Source organism: Podarcis bocagei, assembly GCF_964188305.1.
Source record: "Podarcis bocagei genome assembly, chromosome: 2".
In the NCBI taxonomy this organism is placed as follows: Eukaryota; Metazoa; Chordata; class Lepidosauria; order Squamata; family Lacertidae; genus Podarcis; species Podarcis bocagei.
In genome coordinates, this window is record NC_138126.1 from 5,954,419 (window position 1) to 5,969,533 (window position 15,115).

The following is a 15,115-nucleotide window of genomic DNA, read 5'->3' on the forward strand; positions in this document are numbered from 1 at the left end:
AATCCAGCTTTCTTCGGGGGGTAGGACATGATAGAGGGGAGTGGTTTCCAAACCTTTTAGGGCCTCTGCCCCTTTGGTTCCCCAAAAATCATCCTCCCCTCATAGTTGTCAATGTTTCCCTTTTTAAAAGGAAAATTCCCTTATTCCGAATAGGATTCCTCGCAAGAAAAGTTGACAGCTATGTCCTACCCTACCCTATAAAAAGCATTATTCAAAACAGCAGTTTTCACGACCCACGAATGAAGGCAATAACACAATAAAATTCAAAACAGTGGCAATGAATTGCATGTTTATGCAAAACCCAATTCAACTCTTTCATTGATTCAACAAAACGGATGAGTTTGATGCAGTGCTGCCAGATTTTTAAAGGCTGATAGTCATTTACACTTCCAGCACCGCCCCCCTTGCTGCCCACTTGCCTCTTAGCACCACCCCAAGTCATCCCACTGCCCCCCAGGGCATGGTACTGCCCATTTTGGGAACCAAGGATTTAGCGTCCTGGATTAAAGCGACTTGAATGGAGGCCAGGCCTCCTGTTGGGCAGGTTGAGGGGCCACACCTGGGCTGCCAGGTTTGGGGAAGGGCATGAAATGGCAGTAGTTGGGCATATGGGGGGGGTTGGAGGGGGGTTGCCATCTGGATCTCCTGCCTCTGTTTCCCCAGAGCATATTGGGACACTTGTGGGTGAATGCTTGGCCAAAGGAGATTATTATGCTCTTTCCTCCACTGCAGCCGAAACTAAACAGGGGAATGAATGATGAAGAATGCAGCCCATCGCTTCCCAGGCGGACTCTGCTGGCGTCTGCTCTCCTCGCTGACCCAAATAGGGCTAATTTAGCCAGCTAGCCCTGGTGATCGTCTAATGTTTATTGGATGGATTTCCCCCCTAAATTGATTTTTTAATTCTGAATTTATTGTTACTCACGTTTTATACTGCATTTTATGCTGTTTCTTGTTGCATCAATTAAGTGTTTTTAATTTGTTGTTAGCTGCCCTGAGCCCAGTTTTCTGAACCGGGAAGGGCAAGGTATAAATAAAAAAGTATTATTATTATGATTATCTTCCTTCCACCGGATAAGGAGGGGGGACAGAGCAGCTGGGACAGAGCAGTGGCTGTGAAGAGGGAAGAAGGATTTCTCCAAATGCAAGGCTCATCCACATCTCTGCTTTCCCCTGGGAAAAAGCCACTTTTTACCGCTGAGTCGGAGCAAACATTGATTGGGTTTTCTCCATCCTGAGGTTTGCTCTGATTTAGCGCTCAAGAGAGGGTTATCCAAGGGAGAGTAGTGGGGTAAAGGGATTTTTTCTAGAAATGGGACAAGCGGAAGTGTGTGGCCCAATTTGTTTATTCCACCCCTTGATAGTCCCAAAGGTCTGAACTGCAGCCTGCTCTGGCAAAACCTGGAATAACAAAAGGAAGAAGAGGGGATCGCTACAAACTCAGGAACCTCCTTTGTTGTTTTTTCTTTTCATTTTGGGACCCTTCTGTATGGCTTCAATTTCCCTCTACAGGATAAAATAAAAGAGAACCCTATTTTTGATTCCAGTCATGTCCCAAGCATATCTCTGCGGGCATTTCTGGGGTGGGATGTGGTGCGAATCCAACCATTTATTTTTGGTGTTTTATATTCTCTGGTGCATTTTAGTTTTCCAACTGGCCAAAATCAAACAGCATTAGGGTTGAGCAGCCAGTTGAGCAGCAAACTCATAAAGCAGGTTGCTGCTGAAGGGTGCATGCGGTTTGTGTGTGTGTGTGTGTGTGTGTAGCTTCAGATGGAGCAGATGAAAGAACATAAGAAGAGTCCTGGTGGATCAGGCCCATGGCCCTTATAGTCCAGCATCCTGATCTCACAGTGGCCAAGCAGATGCCTCTAGGAAACCCACAAGCATTATAAGTTTTCTTCTCCTGGTCTACCCCTTCCAGGAGATGATGGGAAGAACAATGTGGATTATATGAAGCATCTGATGATGTGGTCAGAAACAGGCAAGAAGGAAGCAGGAAGGAAGATGTTTGGAAATTAAAGAAAACCCAGACAGGCATGAGAGGAAACAGGCAAAGAATGGGAAGAAGAAATCCTCTACTTCTCAGGGTGCGGATGACAGAAACAAAAATGAGTCCAGTGTATATTAAAACACTTAGACACAACCCCGACTAAAGAGAAACTGATGGACTACGCAGAATTAGCAAAACTGACACATAAACTACGGGACAAGGACAACTGTGACTTTAAAGATGAATGGGAACCTTTTACAAAGTACTTAAAGAAACAACAAAGTGAATCGGACTCCTTGGCAGGTTTTGAATAAGCACTCACAAACTTTTTATTGACAATAACCAGTCAGATAAATTAAGGATTCATACAATTCTGTAACATGCATTTGTAGAGAAATCAGAGACTGGAGCTGAGGGAAGTTGGGGGGGAGGGGAGGGTGGGTCATTTTATGGGGGGAAGGGGGAAGGGGGGGAAAATCAAGGATGATATGTTTTAAGATAGTATGTTTTGTTTAAATTCTTTAAAAAAATATTTTTAAAAACATACATTTAGACACATCAGAATTAAATACTCATTGCAGGATCCACACAGGGGAGAAACCATATAAATGCACAGAGTGTGGAAGGAGCTTCAGTGTGAGTGAGGAAGGTTTTAAAAGATTCACTGGAACATTGAGTTCTAGTGGACCTCCTTGAAGAAGAAATTCCATAACGCTGGAGCCACTGCAGAGGAGACCCTACACCACAGCCTTGTTAATTTCACAACAGGAATAACGTCTTGGAGCCACCCTAGATAAAGATTTGGCCTTATCAGAAGCTATGGTTCTGGTCTAGATATCATTGGGGACAGAACTTGTCTCCATTTCTAGTTCCTATTGTCAGATGTTTGCATCATTAGATGCTCTTTTGTATTCAGTTCAGGTCTGAATACAATAATGTAGCACTTGGGCATGAAGATGCAGCCCAGAAGCCCAGCACTGGAAGCGAAGATAGAGAAGATCTGCACAGCCACCATGTACTTCCCCTTGGTGCTCAGGTAGGTGGGCACAAAGGACACCCAAACACTGCAGAAGACCAGCATGCTGAAGGTGATCAGCTTGGCTTCATTGAAGGCCCCAGGCAATTTCCTGGCAAAAAAAGCTACTGTGAAGCTGATGGCAGCCAGGAAGCCCATGTAGCCAAGGGCAATGTAAAACATGGCAACAGACCCTTCATTGCACTGCAGGGTGATCTCTCCAGGCTGGGAGTGCATGTCGGAATCTGGGAATGGTGGAAACATTCCAAGCCAGATGGTGCAGATGAGAACTTGGACAGTGGAACAGGAAATGACAATGGAGTTGGCCAAACTCTTCCCCAGCCATCTCCTCACCCTGTTCCCTGGCTTTGTGGCTAGGAAGGCTAAGACCACTGTGATGGTTTTGGCCAACACGGAAGAGACGGCAACTGAGAAGATGACACTGAAGGCAGATTGTCGGAGAAGGCAGGTCATCTTCCTTGGCTGCCCAATGAACAGGAAAGAGGACAAAAATGAAAACAGGAGGGAGACAAGAAGGATATAGGTGAGGTCCCGGTTGTTTGCTTTGACTAAGGGAGTGTCTAGGAATTTAATGAAGATTCCTAACACAATCCCTGTGGTTAAGGACAAGAATAGGGTGAAGGAGGTCAGGAGGGTCCCCAAAGACTCTTCATAGGACAGGAAGGTGATAATCTTAGGGACACATTGATCTTGATCTTTGTTTGGATGCTGATCTTCTGGACATTTGGTGCAGTGGTCTGCATCTGAAAAGAAAAGCAGTGAGTTCAGCATCATTCATATATCACTATTATCTCTGTTCTGTATTACATTCTGTTATGTTAAGAAGTCCTACATGCAACAGGAGAAGGAGTGAGAAGATGTGACGAGCCATTTAGTGTCCAGTAGGAGTTAGAATAATAGATTCATATAACTGAAGAGTTGGAAGGGACCCAGGTATCAACTGAGTCACACCCCTTCAATGCAGGAACCACAACTAAAGAACCTCTGGCAGATAGCTGTCCAACCTCACTTCAACGGGAAGAAGGAGGCACCCCGACCCCATCAGTGTGTACATAATCAGAAATGCTGGCGCTGACATATGAATCCCTTCTCTTTGCCTTCTCCAGGGGCTCCCCTCTTACCTTCCAGAGCAGAGATTGTCCCTTTCATGCACCGTGAGCAACTGTAGCAGCAAAAGGGTTGGCCTTCATGAATTACCTTGGTGTATCCCTGGCGACAGCTTTTGCTGCACCTTGAATGAGGCGGGGTCTGTTCATAAAAGGAAGGAAGTGGGTGGAGAAAGCGAACAGAGAAAAGTTTTTATCTTTCTTTTATAACAATAGAACTTGGGCACTAATTTTTTAAATTTTAAATTTAATTTTTTTAATTTTTAATTTTTAAATTTTTTTAATTTTTAATTTTAAATTTTAATTTTTTAAAATCTTATACCAGTACATATTTACACATCCAATTTAAATCACCAAATATTAATATTGACCCCCTCCACCCCCTTTCCGCGATTGCTTATGTCATATCTCTTATCACTGCATATCCAATTTAAATACATTTGTTATTTATCCTTTATACTCAAATTGTTTCACTGCTCGTTTTTAATTCAAGCTTGCTAGTGTTTTAATTGGTTTGCAATAGTTCTTCAAATAGTCTTGAAATGTTCCCCATTCTAAATTAAGAATTCTCCGACTCCTGGAACTGTTCGAAAACCAAGGTGCGGCTTCCAATTGGCTGCAGGAGCTTCCTGCACTAAAGCGGAAGCTGTGGAAGCCGTGCTGGACATTTGGCTTCCGAAAAATGTTCGCAAACCAGAACACTCACTTCTGGGTTTGCGGTGTTCAGGAGCCGACTTGTTTGGGAGCCAAGCCGTTCAACAACCAAGGTACCACTGTATGGCTAAGACTATGGGAAAGCCTAGGTTGGCCAGTCAGTCTCTCTGTACATGAGTCAAGAGGCTGAAAGGAGATCCAGTTGTTTGTTTGTACTGCCTTTACTTGTCAGGAACGTCCTACACGTGAGTAGGAATCCGATAGAGACACATGCACGGCTAGCATGTTCTCTCTTTCCTGGTCGATTCTTCGGGAGCTTCAAAAGCTTTCTCCAGCCCGAACATTACAGCAACCAAGAGGCATCAGCACACTTTAGGATCAGCAGAGTGTTAGCAGTCCGCGTGACAGACTCAACAGCACAGCAATATTGGCTAAACTACTTTATTTACACACTTGGAGTGTTCTGACTTAGCTCCTTCCCCTTTCTCATCAGACAGCAAAGAGAAAGAACAAAGGACAACAGTCCCACATCACGGAACACAGTAATATAAACATTCTGTCTCCGTCACTTCCCACAATGTGGAATGAAAACATACACTGTCATGTGATAAAATAATCCCATGACTGCAACACGGGGAAGAATACTAACATTACTATACTACTATATACCGTATTTCCCCCTCTATAAGAAGCACCAGACCACAAGACGCACCTGGTTTTTGGAGGAGGAAAACAAGAAAAAATATATATTCTGAATCTCAGAAGCCAGAACAGCAAGAGGGATCGCTGCACAGTGAAAGAAGCAATCCCTCTTGCTGTTCTGGCTTCTGGGACAGCTGCACAGCCTGCATTCGCTCCATAAGACACATACACATTTCCCCTTACTTTTTAGGAGGGAAGAAGTGAGTCTTATAGAGCAAAAAATACGGTATTTGTTTATACCCTGGCTTTTGCCCGGACAGGAACTCAAGGCGGCTTATAAAAAGATAAAATTGGACAACACAAGGCAAGGACGTTCATTGCATACCCTCCAACATTTCTCTGATGAAAATAGGGATGTCCTATTCCATGATGATGATAATAATGGTGGTGGTAGTACTAACAATAGTATTTATACCCCACCCAGCTGACTGGGCTGCCCAACATATATAAAAACATAACAAAACATCAAACATTAAAGATCTTCCCTATACAGGGCTGCCTTCAGATGGCTTCTAAAGATTGTCTAGTTATCTCATTGGCTCTGGGGTTGGATAACTCCATACCCCCCAAAATTTCACCCAAGGAAAATAGGGGTGTCCTAAGGAAAAGTGGGACATTCTGAGATCAAATCAGAAACTGGGGTGGCTTCTGTAAATCCAGGACTGTCCCCAGGAAATAGGGACACTATTGTGTCTGTCATTGTCCCCTTCACTTGTTGGCTTTGAGTTTCTAGTGAAAAAAAGAAAGAAAATTAAGTAGGTCTCACCTGGTTACACCACCCAGGCCACACAATGGCATCTGGATCTATAGCAAACGTTATTGTTGAGGGGTTGTGTCTCTCTGCACTCCCAACCTTCACTTTCTCAATTGACTTATTGGGGAGCACTAACACGTTCACAACATCAAAGGCGGCTGCCAGGTGTCCGTTCTCATCCAAGTGCAGCCCGTCTACGGAAGTATTGTCAAAGTGGAAGTTTCTCAGGAAAGGGTGAAGCTATTATGGCAAAGAAAACAGCAGCATTTGGTATTGCAAACCTGCCTTGTTGGACCTCCAAAATTTCTGAGCATCAATAAGCAAGCATGTTGTGGAACAGCATTTCCCAAACTTGGGTCTCCAGAAGCTTTTGGACTACAGTGCCCATTGCCCATGACCACTGGTCCTGCTAGCTAGGGATGATGGGTGTTGTAGTCCAACAACAGCTGGAGACCCAAGTTTGGGAAACATTGTCCTAGAATATGAACAGCCCAGCATCCTGTTCTCCCATTGGCCAAACTAATGCCTGTCAGAAACCCACAAACAGTGTGAAGTAATGAGGTCCGGTATGCTTCCACTGCCACTGCTCAGCTTCTCTGGACTGTAGCAGAGTGTAGGCACACCATGTGCTTTGTGTTTGAGCATGCAGGAAAAGAGAGTCTGTACGCAGCTTCTTCACTAATCTAAGAAGCTTTATTATGTACAGCAGCAATAAATCAGAAACTCCAGAGACAGAAGAAGGAGAGTTTGGATTTGATATCCCGGTTTATCACTACCCTAAGGAGTCTCAAAGCGGCTAACATTCTCCTTTCCCTTTCTCCCCCACAACAAACACTCTGTGAGGTGAGTGGGGCTGAGAGACTTCAAAGAAGTGTGACTAGCCCAGGGTCACCCAGCAGCTGCAGGTGGAGGAGTGGGGAAGCGAACCCGGTTCACGAGATTACAAGTCTACCGCTCTTAACCACTACACCACCCTGGCTCCCATCAGCATCTTGTCTCCCATCTTGGTCAAAACTGAAAGGAGACTGAACACAAAGAACATATTTCCATATGAGGGAAACAACTCCCCAGTGGGCAAGACGCTTACTCTGAGCTGTTTAAACCTGTAAGCTCTGATTCTCCTCACAAACGGGACCGGAGCACACCTGCAATGCTCTCCACAGCAGGTATTTAGAAGCAGAACAGGGTCATCATGGCTTAGTAGCCATTGATAGGCTTCTCTGTGGACTTGTCTGTTTTTCTTTTGAAGCCATTCCAATTGGTGGCCATCACTGCCTTCTGTGGGAGTGAGTTCCATAGATTAACTATTGGTTGCATGAAGGAGTGCTTTCTTTTGTCTGTCCTGACTCTCCCAGCGTGGCCCGTGGCCCTTCCCATCATGCAGAGAAGGGCAGAGTGAACTGGCGAGAACTCTTTGGTCTAGCCATGCGTCCAAGGGGCAGCCTTTGGAATGCAGTGCCGCAGACAGCAATGGGGGCTGGTCAGTTAGAGCAAATGGGGCTCCAGCCCACCAACCTTCAGCCAGGCTCCCTGTGCGCATTTTTACTTTTAACCAATCCAATGGCCGGCATTGCCTCTCAGCTTCCTCCGCTTTGGAATGTTGCATTCGTAGAACTCATCTGAGGCGTTCACAAAGTAAAGGAAGGATTGAACTCTGATTAATAAGAATGCACACAGAGGCTTGAACCAGCAAGACTCTGGGAAGGGTGCGTATAATAATCTCTGTCCCCTCGGCCCAGGTCGTTTTATTCACAAAAGAACTTTTTACAGAGTGTTCGTAAGAACCAATCAGATTTCTTCTGAGCATTTCAACAAACCCATGTGGGGACAAGTTAAACTAATTAAGCACACATATTTCAGAACTACAGAGGAGGACACCTGGCAACCCCAAAGGTGGTAAACAAGCAATATACATGATAAGGAGGATGGCCAGGAGGACAGTGATCATTATCACCTTAATGTGAAACCTGTTTCCTGGCCCTAAGATAACATCCTAAGATTAACATATCAGAAAGCTACTTCAAAGAAGCTTGCCCACTATCTTAGATGATCCAGGACTCCTGCCTGGCGAAGCAACTGGCAGTGTACGTGACTTGACTTGTCAAGCAAGAGAGATGGGCAGTAGAGAAAATGGCCAGAGATGCAGAGGGTTGTGGGATTTGATCAGAAATTATTGTCAATGTATCAAACCCAGTCAACACAATGCATTAATCGTGGACACAATGGCTTGATGCATATTTTATAATTCCTCATAGTAATCCCACCTGACCCCACACTCTGGATATTTGCACTCCTACACTCATCGAGGAAGAGGATGGGGATGAAACATTCATTTGACTATGCCTGCCATTTACCCCCTGCCTCCTGCCTTATGAGGTCCAATGACCACAGCTAAGGAGGAAATGATGCCCACTGGAAGAACTTTGGGCCCTCACTAACTCTCAGCCTATTGGGGATGGAGGAGAAATTCAATTTCAGTTTGTGATCAAAGATGAATTTATCAAATTTGCACGTTCCAAAACAATAAGAGAACCGGAGCAGAGCCAGCCTTCCAAATCTGCACTAAGCCCAGTTTCGCAATGCGGTTCTTCCAACCAAACAACATTCATGAACATTTGTTTATTAGGGGGAAATGTGCCATATCCATGAAAATAGCACACAACATGTTAATTTAGGAGCACTTGCTTCCAGGTTTGTGTACATTAATCAAAACCGCATACAAAAATGTGTTAATTAGAAGAAATTCACACTAAATTGCTGAGAATTTTCATGATGTTTTCATCAGGTTTCATGAGCAACAGCAACAACAACTGTTGCCCAGCCTCTTCTGGGAAAGAAAAAAAACTTAAACACGTAGCAGAATTCCCAAAAAATAGACCTTTTACTTGCTACTGAAGGCAAATGAGCATAATGGTCACAAATCAAGTACATTCAGGACTGGCACAGTTCATAAAAAGCCAGTTGAAGCACTTACAAAAATTTATAAACTAAGCATACAATATACAGAACATCACACCAGGAGGAAGAGAGACCCAGGCTCCTTCTGGCCCATATTTATAGTCAATATGCCCTTAATTGGAAGAGATAATAAAACCAGTTCAAGCCAGCTGTACTCAGATTCTCTGAAGGTATAACCCAAACAACCACGAAGCTTCTTTTGTACAGAGAAGCTTCCAGAAACCTCTTGAATGAATTAGAATAGGAAAGATTACTACACATCAGATCAGTACTTTGTGCACTAAGAAAAGCAAACTGACAATAACAAGAACATTTTTATTATCTGACCCTGCCCATCTGTCGGAGTTGTCCCAGCCACTCTGTGCAGTTTCCAGCATATGCAAAAACATAAAACATTAAACATTGAAAACTTCCCGATAGAGGGCTGCTAAATGTTGCTAAAGAAAGGCAGACAACCTAACTTGTGAGGAACACAAATGGAAGAAGAAGAAGAAGAAGAAGAAGAAGAAGAAAAAGAAGAAGAAGAAGAAGAAGAAGAAGAAGAAGAATAGTAGTAGTAGTAGTAGCAGCAGTTTGGATTTGATATCCCAGTTTATCACTACCCTAAGGAGTCTCAAAGCAGCTAACATTCTCCTTTCCCTTCCTCCCCCACAACAAACACTCTGTGAGGTGAGGCTGAGAGACGTCAGAGAAGTGTGACTAGCCCAAGGTCATCCAGCAGCTGCATGTGGAGGAGCGGAGACGCGAACCCGGTTCACCAGATTACGAGACTACCGCTCTTAACCACTGCATCACACTGGCTCCCATAGAATCAAGGTATTAAATGAACTTGCAATAATGTTAGCAGTGAAGGAGAAAAGAATACCTGCCATGGCTGTACCCTTTGGAAGACCAAGTCGCTTCCACCTCCCCTCACCATCCTCCGGGATCTGGATGCAAATGTAGCCCTTAAGGCAAGCACCAGAGCCCGGACCAAACTGTAAATCATGTAGCTGTCCAGGGTCAAGCTGCCTTCATCAACCTCCTGATAAATGCTCTCCTTCTTCTCGACGCATCTCATTTGACCTCTTGCCGTCAGCGCATACTTCAAATGAAAGCAACGAAATCCTTTCTTATCAAACCGCGGTTTGACGTTCTCATACCTCGTCCCCTTTTTGAACTGCATTAGGAAGGCCAATGAAGTGTGGATGTTTTGCATCTCAAACATGCGGTAAAGAGCACTCAGGTTGATGTCCTGCAAAGCCGTCATGATCCAAACTTTACCTGCCGTGGGCTGCTTGCTCCTCACAGCCCGGAATATGACGTAAGCTAAACCAAAAACAGATTGAGAGTCCCCAGAGAAAATGGCGACGTTGACTTGCCTCTGCACAAGGAACGCAATCATGGGGGAAATGTTTCTGTACAAAACGAGTGCTGGGATTTTTTCCGAGAAGGCCACGCAGATCCCCTCCCTCGCCAGCACTTCTGTCAAAGTCCTCATGAGCCTCTCTCCGTTGTCATTTTCTGGAACGACGAGGCCAACCCACCTCCATCCAAAATGCTGCAGAAGTTTGGCAATGCCCAAGTATTTGGTCTCAGCGCTTGGGACCTTCCGGTAGACAAAAGGGAGCTGAGATTTGTCTTTCAGAGCTGGAGAATCAAAATCGTAACTGACCTGTGGAGAAAAGGAAGGTTTTGAATCTCAGGATAAAGCCGAGGTGTTTGCAAACCTAAAATATCACAACTAGCTATTGAAATGGCTGTTGTCATTTATTGTGTGTGTGTGTGTGTGTGTGTGTGTGTGTGTGTGTGTGTGTGTGTGATTTTGCAATCAAAACCCTACACTATGCATTAACATTTGCTTCACATGTGGTTATACTTCTTAAAAAAGCAGCCTTGGAAATACAGGGTGTCAGTACATAATCTGCTCAATCCTGTCTGGAAGTCATGATTTACAGGTGGTACATGACCCCAGTCAAGCTAGCGAAAATTTACCATTTGCCTGATAATAAGTGTTGGAAATGTAAAGAAACTGAAGGTACTTTCTATCACCTTTGGTGGACATGCCCGAAGATTAAGGCTTTCTGGGAAATGATATATAATGAAATGAAAAAGGTACTTAAATGTACTTTCCCTAAGAAACCAGAGGCCTTTCTCTTGGGCATTGTCGGCCAATTGGTGTCAAAGAGAGACAGAACTTTCTTTATGTATGCTACAACAGCAGCAAGAATACTTATTGCAAAGTATTGGAAGACACAAGATCTACCCACCCTGGAAGAATGGCAGATGAAAGTGATGGACTACATGACATTGGCTGAGATGACTGGCAGAATCCGTGATCAGGGAAAGGAGACGGCGGAAGAAGAATGGAAGAAATTTAAAATCTATCTTAAGGACTATTATAAACTTGATGAATGTTAGAATGTCGAGGTTTTGAGAAAGAAAGGGTCACAGCGATATAAGATTAGACTGAAGGAAAGATTAAGAGGACAGAGGCTTGACATAAATATCTAGAAGTTGCTAAAAAACTTTGGACATTGGGATGCAGAAAGGGGAGGTATGGGGGAGTCTGAGAAACAAGGTTTATGAAAAAAAAAGGTTATGAAACTATACGTGTTTGTATGTCTTTTTATATGTTTGTATTGTTTTAAAAATTTTGTAAAACCAATAAAAAATTTTATATAAAAAAAAGGAAGTCCGTTCAACTTCCAAAACGTTCGCAAACCAAGGTGTGGCTTCTGATTGGATGATTGGCCCCGGAAACAATGGCAGCAGCCAAAACGGACGTACGGCTTCCGAAAAACGTTCTCAAACCGGAACACTTACTTCTGGGTTTGCAGTGATTGGGAGCCGATTTGTTTGTCAACTAAGAAGTTCAGGAACCAAGGTATCACAGTACCAGCCGCACTCCCCATTTCCTACCTGTGGGGTTTTGTAGACACTCAACATATTTGAAATCTGGCCAGAGATTTCAGAGTCAGCCCCTTCGAGGACAGCCAGCAGGTTATTGTGCCTTCCGCAGCCGTAGTTTGGGATGTTTGCTTGCCCAGTAGAGAGAAGGTCTATTGTAGCATCATAAGTCGTCCTTGCATCAAAGTAGTTTTCGTAGATGTTGTAGCCCAGAGTGATGTTGAGCAGGAGCCCAGGATCCCTGCTGACTCTCTGAGTGGCAAATATGAAGGGCAGGAGCTGCCTGAACTGCACGTTTGATAACCTGCAACAAAATTTGTGTCCCACGTTTAACGACCATCCAGCTAGACGAATACCCACAGCATTCAGCCTGGCTCTGACTGTTAACTGTCTCTCACTTTGCTGGTGTTTGAAGCTCATTCTGTCTGTGACATCATACACTGATGTCACAATGATACATCTGCATTCATCCATGGTAACGTCACTGGCCAACGTTACTCCTGCAACTAGGTCACCAGCAACCTGGCTCTCCAGCAAACTTAATGTTTTAGTTCATAGCCTGAGCATGAAGAAGAATACAGAGATCATCAGGGGGGTTAGGCTGAGTGTTTACCAGTGTGCGGATGATACCCAGCTCTACCTCTCTTTTAAATCAGAACCAGTGAAGGGAGTGAAGGTCCTGTGTGAGTATCTGGAGATGGTTGGAGGATGTATGGTGGCCAACGGGTTGAAGTTGAATCCTGACAATCCTGTTTTTGGAGGGACAGGAGGTGGGCTGCTATGGAGGACTCCCTGGTCCTGAACAGGGTAACGGTGCCCCTGAAGGACCAGGTGTGCAGCCTGGGAGTCATTCTGGACTCACAGCTACTCATGGAGGCCCAGGTCAATTCTGATCTGCTACACAGGTTGAGACTGTCTTGCCAGAGTAGTGCATGCTCTAGTTACCTCCCACTTGGACTACTGCAATGCACTCTACATGGAGCTACCTTTGAAGGTGGCCTGGAAACTACAACTAATCCAGAATGCGGCAGCTGGACTGGTGACTGGGAGCGGCCGCTGAGACCACATAACATAAGATCTACATTGGCTCCCAGTACGTTTCTGGGCAAAATTCAAAGTGTTGGTGCTGACCTTTAAAGCCCTAAATGGCCTTGACTCAGTATACCTGAAGGAGTGTCTCCACCCCCATTGTTCAGCCCGGACACTGAGGTCCAGCTCCGAGGTCCTTCTGGCGGTTTCCTCATTGCGAGAAGTGAGGGAACCAGGCAGAGGGCCTTCTCGGTGGTGGCGCCCGCCCTGTGGAACACCCTCCCATCAGACGTCAAGCAAATAAACAACTATCTGACTTTTAGAAGACATTTGAAGGCAGCCCTGTTTAGGAAATCTTTTAATATTTGATGAATTATTGTATTTTAATATTTTGCTGGAAGCCGCCTAGAGTGGCTGGGGATGTTGGAATCCATGGTTTATGTGCAGCTTTGCAAATTAGTGTCTCCACAGCCTGGGAAGACAGAGCATGAAAGGAATCTGCCTAGAGATAAGGAGACCCAGCAACAGCTCTGTGATTGGCTGAGGTCCCTCAGATAGGCAGCATGACCTATGACACTGCTTGTTAGAGTGGTGAGTGTTGGTGAGTGTTGAGGAGTTCCTGAGAGTGAAGAAGTTGTGTTGTAAATAGTAACTTGTAGATAGACTTGTATGTTTGCTGCTGTATATAATGAAGTACAAGAATCAAGCTACTAGTCATCAGCTTTGTTCCTGATTGTCGTCTTGCCTGAGACATCTCAAGAGTTGCCTAAGAAACGCTGCAGTACTCTGCTATACTCTGCTAAGCTGTGCAACAGGCAAAAGCACTTCAAAAGTTCACCAGGGGAAACCAGGGAGAGGTATAAATAATATATCATCATCATCATCATCATCATTATTCAATGACAACACCAGTCAGTGAAGCGACATATATTGTATGCCATATGAGTTTGATTGATCGATTGAGTTTACTTCTGCACTGCTATTTTTTTAGAAAAAGAGGTGTCACCAGTCACCATGAACGCCTCCCTCATTCTCTTATAATGGCAATGGCGCCCACTTGAGAGGAGCCGTGACTGAGTTCCGGCAAGCTCCGGCTGATAAAAATGCCATGTTTATATGTCATTTTCCCACAATGAGCTGTGCCCAAAGCTGCTTACAGCCAACATTCAAAACATCAAAATACAAATATATACAAAATACAGAGCATGCCAGCAGATTGAAAAACTGCCAAAAAGCTGAAGGATTTTGAAGAGATAAGGGATTTATTAACTGGCGACAATTTCATCAATTAAATGATATTTTCAAGACAGATAAGAAGAGGGGTTTCAGTCATGAGACCTCAAGATTTGAAAAAGATTTGTTGGAAAATAATAATAAAAAAACTGTTGAAAATGTATGAATTGCTTTTGGAATGGCATACAAAGGATGAACAAGTTAAATCTGTAATGATACACTGAGTAAGGGATTTGGGGACACAATATCCAACTTTCAGATTGGGAAAGGTTATGGAAAACTGATTTGAAATTCTCGGCATGTTGTACACTGAAAGAAAACTGTATGAAAATGATGTACAGATGGTATTTGACTCCCTGTAAGTTAGCAAAATTGTATAAGACATGTACAAATATCTGTTGGAAATATAAAGAAAAAGAAGGCACCTTTTATCATATGTGGTGGTCTTGTGAGGTAATAAAGGCATTCTGGGAAATGATATAGTCCAACCCCTTGCCATGCATTTTTTTACAATTTTTACATTTTTAAATTTTTGCTTTGTGTTTTTTAAAGCTGTGAACAATCCTGAGATCTTCAGGCGAAGGCTGCGCATACAAATTTAAGTAAAAGTAACGATGATGATGATGATGATATTTTAATTTAGGTATTTTGTGGTTTTAGTATATTCTGATTTTAACCTGTGAACTGCCCTGAGAGCTGCAGGCATAGGGCGGTATATAAATCCTAATAATAATAATAATAATAATAAACAACTTTCTGCC

The 15,115-nt window shown here is 43.8% G+C and overlaps 2 protein-coding genes across 2 annotated transcripts in view; one reads left to right on the forward strand and one right to left on the reverse strand.

Moving 5' to 3' along the window:
• The window catches only part of LOC308578801 (alpha-2-macroglobulin-like), a gene marked incomplete at its 5' end in the record, with an annotated part of 67,801 nt that extends 66,255 nt beyond the window's left edge, over positions 1–1,546 (forward strand). The window contains one exon of the mRNA XM_081179372.1: positions 733–1,546. Within this exon, the coding sequence (XP_081035498.1) occupies positions 733–758 (26 nt within the window). The 3' untranslated portion in view covers positions 759–1,546. The remainder of the gene's footprint in view (positions 1–732) is intronic.
• A 908-nt stretch (positions 1,547–2,454) lies between these two features.
• On the reverse strand, positions 2,455–13,283 carry LOC308580424 (vomeronasal type-2 receptor 26-like). Its single transcript, XM_081182021.1, has 5 exons — positions 12,105–13,283; positions 10,069–10,857; positions 6,258–6,485; positions 4,151–4,277; positions 2,455–3,772 (listed from the first exon to the last, which is right to left on the reverse strand). Exons 1-5 carry the CDS (start codon positions 12,564–12,566, stop codon positions 2,859–2,861), a joined length of 2,520 nt encoding a protein of 839 aa, XP_081038147.1. The 5' UTR covers positions 12,567–13,283; the 3' UTR covers positions 2,455–2,858.
• Between the last annotated feature and the right edge of the window lie 1,832 nt (positions 13,284–15,115).

Excerpts from the sequence above, each read along its gene's own strand:
- LOC308580424 (XM_081182021.1), bottom strand. The coding sequence starts at position 12,566 with ATGGATGAATGCAGATGTATCATTGTGACATCAGTGTATGATGTCACA. Across the intron at positions 6,486-10,068 it reads AAAGGGTACAGCCATGGCAG|CTTCACCCTTTCCTGAGAAA; the intron begins GTATTCTTTTCT and ends TTGCCATAATAG. Across the intron at positions 4,278-6,257 it reads GGCCTGGGTGGTGTAACCAG|ACCCCGCCTCATTCAAGGTG; the intron begins GTGAGACCTACT and ends TTTTATGAACAG.